Source organism: Topomyia yanbarensis, chromosome 3 (genome assembly GCF_030247195.1).
Source record: "Topomyia yanbarensis strain Yona2022 chromosome 3, ASM3024719v1, whole genome shotgun sequence".
NCBI classification, from domain to species: Eukaryota; Metazoa; Arthropoda; class Insecta; order Diptera; family Culicidae; genus Topomyia; species Topomyia yanbarensis.
Window position 1 is genome coordinate 73149795 of NC_080672.1, and position 2283 is coordinate 73152077.

General features: G+C 43.0%; 1 protein-coding gene across 1 annotated transcript; it reads left to right on the forward strand.

Annotated features, from left to right (window-relative positions):
- Positions 1 to 383: 383 nt before the first annotated feature.
- On the forward strand, positions 384 to 1468 carry LOC131686994 (fatty acyl-CoA reductase wat-like). Its single transcript, XM_058971030.1, has one exon. The coding sequence runs from the start codon at positions 404 to 406 to the stop codon at positions 1466 to 1468; it is 1065 nt and encodes a 354-aa protein (XP_058827013.1). The 5' UTR covers positions 384 to 403.
- Positions 1469 to 2283: the final 815 nt, after the last annotated feature.

Sequence of the window (2283 nt, forward strand, 5' to 3'; positions counted from 1 at the left end):
TAATTTGCACTGATCCTGCCAACGAGGGCGACCATCGAGACTGGCCGGCCCGCAAAATATAAGCAAATATCTTAAAATTCTAATCCCCATTTGGCACTGGTTGTTCGGCACGGTACAAGGTGGTACGTTCTCCGACTCGGATGAGTGTGGACAATCTTCAAGAGGATATTTTTTTCCCGCTCGATCAGCTACCTATCAGCTAGTTTCGGAAGTTCAAGTGAACAAGAACGAGCAGCGTGTGTGACTTTATTCTGACTCAGTTTTCTGCACGGTTAGTCTTTGCACGGAACTGGACATCAACGGACGTGATCACAAACCTTGGTTAAGTTACTAGTGCGGAAATTCGCAATGTTGAAAAAGTGACTGTGCAGTATTTGAATATCCCCGCACCATTGGAAGAAGTATGGGAGATTTAAAAATGATCGTAAGCTGCACCTCATCCGATTCAAGTGTGGAAAACTTCTACAAGGATTCGGTTGTCCTTATCACCGGCGGAACGGGATTTATCGGAAAAGTTCTTATTGAAAAATTACTGCGGTGCTTTGAGGTGAAGAAAATCTATCTGTTGTTACGTGAAAAGAAAAATGTGAAATCCAAAGACCGCCTGAAGGAGATACTACAGGAACCGATCTTCCATGTAGTAAGAAACAATAATCCAACGCCAGCGAGTGTGTTTTCGAAAGTGATCGCGATCGACACCAATTTCCAGCAGGACAAAATTATAAGTGATCGTGATCGCGAACTGCTTCTGTCCGAGGTCACTATTGTGTTTAACGTGATGGCGTCGGTGAAATTCAATGAACACATTGAATCTGCTCTGGATACGAACGTGAACTGTTCGCGAAAACTTTTCGATATGGTCACTCAAATGCATCAAGTTCGGTCGATCGTTCACGTGTCAACGTTCTACTCAAACTGCGATCGATCCCACATAGAGGAACGAATCTTCGACGATGTTCCATTTGGTGGCTATGACAATATTCTTCGAATCTTCAGGCATCTCAGCGACTCCGAAAAGAATAAACTAACCCCGGCAATACTGGGTCCAATGCCCAACAGTTACACCTTTAGCAAAAAGTGCGCCGAAGTAATGATCCAGCAGAGATACTCCCATCTACCGATTGTCGTCTTCCGACCGCCGATCGTGATTTCCTCTTACCAGGAACCGATTCCAGGCTGGGTGGACAATTTCAACGGGATCGCTGGTATGTGCATACCGATGACGCAAGGCAAAATATACTGCGCCCGGGGGGAACCGGATCTGCCGAGTCACTCGGTACCGGTGGACTACTGTGTGGCGGCACTGCTGGCGGTCGGTGCCGAAGTAAGGAAGAATCTTATCCCGGAACGGAGTCGGTATCCGGCCGTGTATAACTTCGCCACCGACTGCAACAACATTAGATGGGGAGAGTACGGCCGGAAGGCTGCCGATGGGTGTGAAACGCGGCTGGGAAAATTTTTCGGGTGAGTGCCACGTTTGCTTTCTTAGTGTCAATAGTAGTCCCATAACTGTCATGTGCGCTAATAATTATTATAATCGGTTTCGAACCTAAATTAATACTATTCGATGAAGTATTTTGCGCATTGATGATGTAATTTACTTTAAATAAAAGTGGTGTCACATTTATGTCATTTGCTCGTTTTTAGTATTCATTCAGTGAATTTACGCCCTACTATTGATAATGAAATCGATATCTCGCTAAATGGTTTGCAATATTTTGATTTAACTCTTACAATGTATTTAAGGGGTTATATACCTTTTTGTGCGAAAAATGTCAGGAAAGTTTAAAGTTACGTAAAAGCATAAAGCAATAATTTCATTTCATCAAACTTATAGTATTTTGCTAGTCCATTTCACAGTGAAATAAACAAGCATAAGTTATTAAAAATATATTGATAATTGAGGGAGTTAGAGATTTTTCCCGATACCCTTTTTGCCTTTCTCATATAAAGAAAGGCTATGCAATCACTGTAAAAATCGACTTTTTAACGGAGGCCCGGAGGGCCGAGTGTCGTACACCATTCGATTCAGTTCGTCGAGATCGGCAAATGTCTGTGTGTGTGGATGTATGTATGTGTGTGTGTATGTGTGTGTGTCATTTAAACTCACACAATTTTCTCAGAGATGGCTGAACCGATTTTCGCAAACTTAGTTTCATATGAAAGGTATAATGCTCCCATAAGCTGCTATTGAATTTTTAGTTGATCCGACTTCCGGTTCCGGAGTTACGGGTTGAAGAGTGCGGTCACACAGCAAATTCCCATATAAACTGGTACCACCAT

Excerpts from the sequence above, each read along its gene's own strand:
- LOC131686994 (XM_058971030.1), top strand. The coding sequence starts at position 404 with ATGGGAGATTTAAAAATGATCGTAAGCTGCACCTCATCCGATTCAAGT.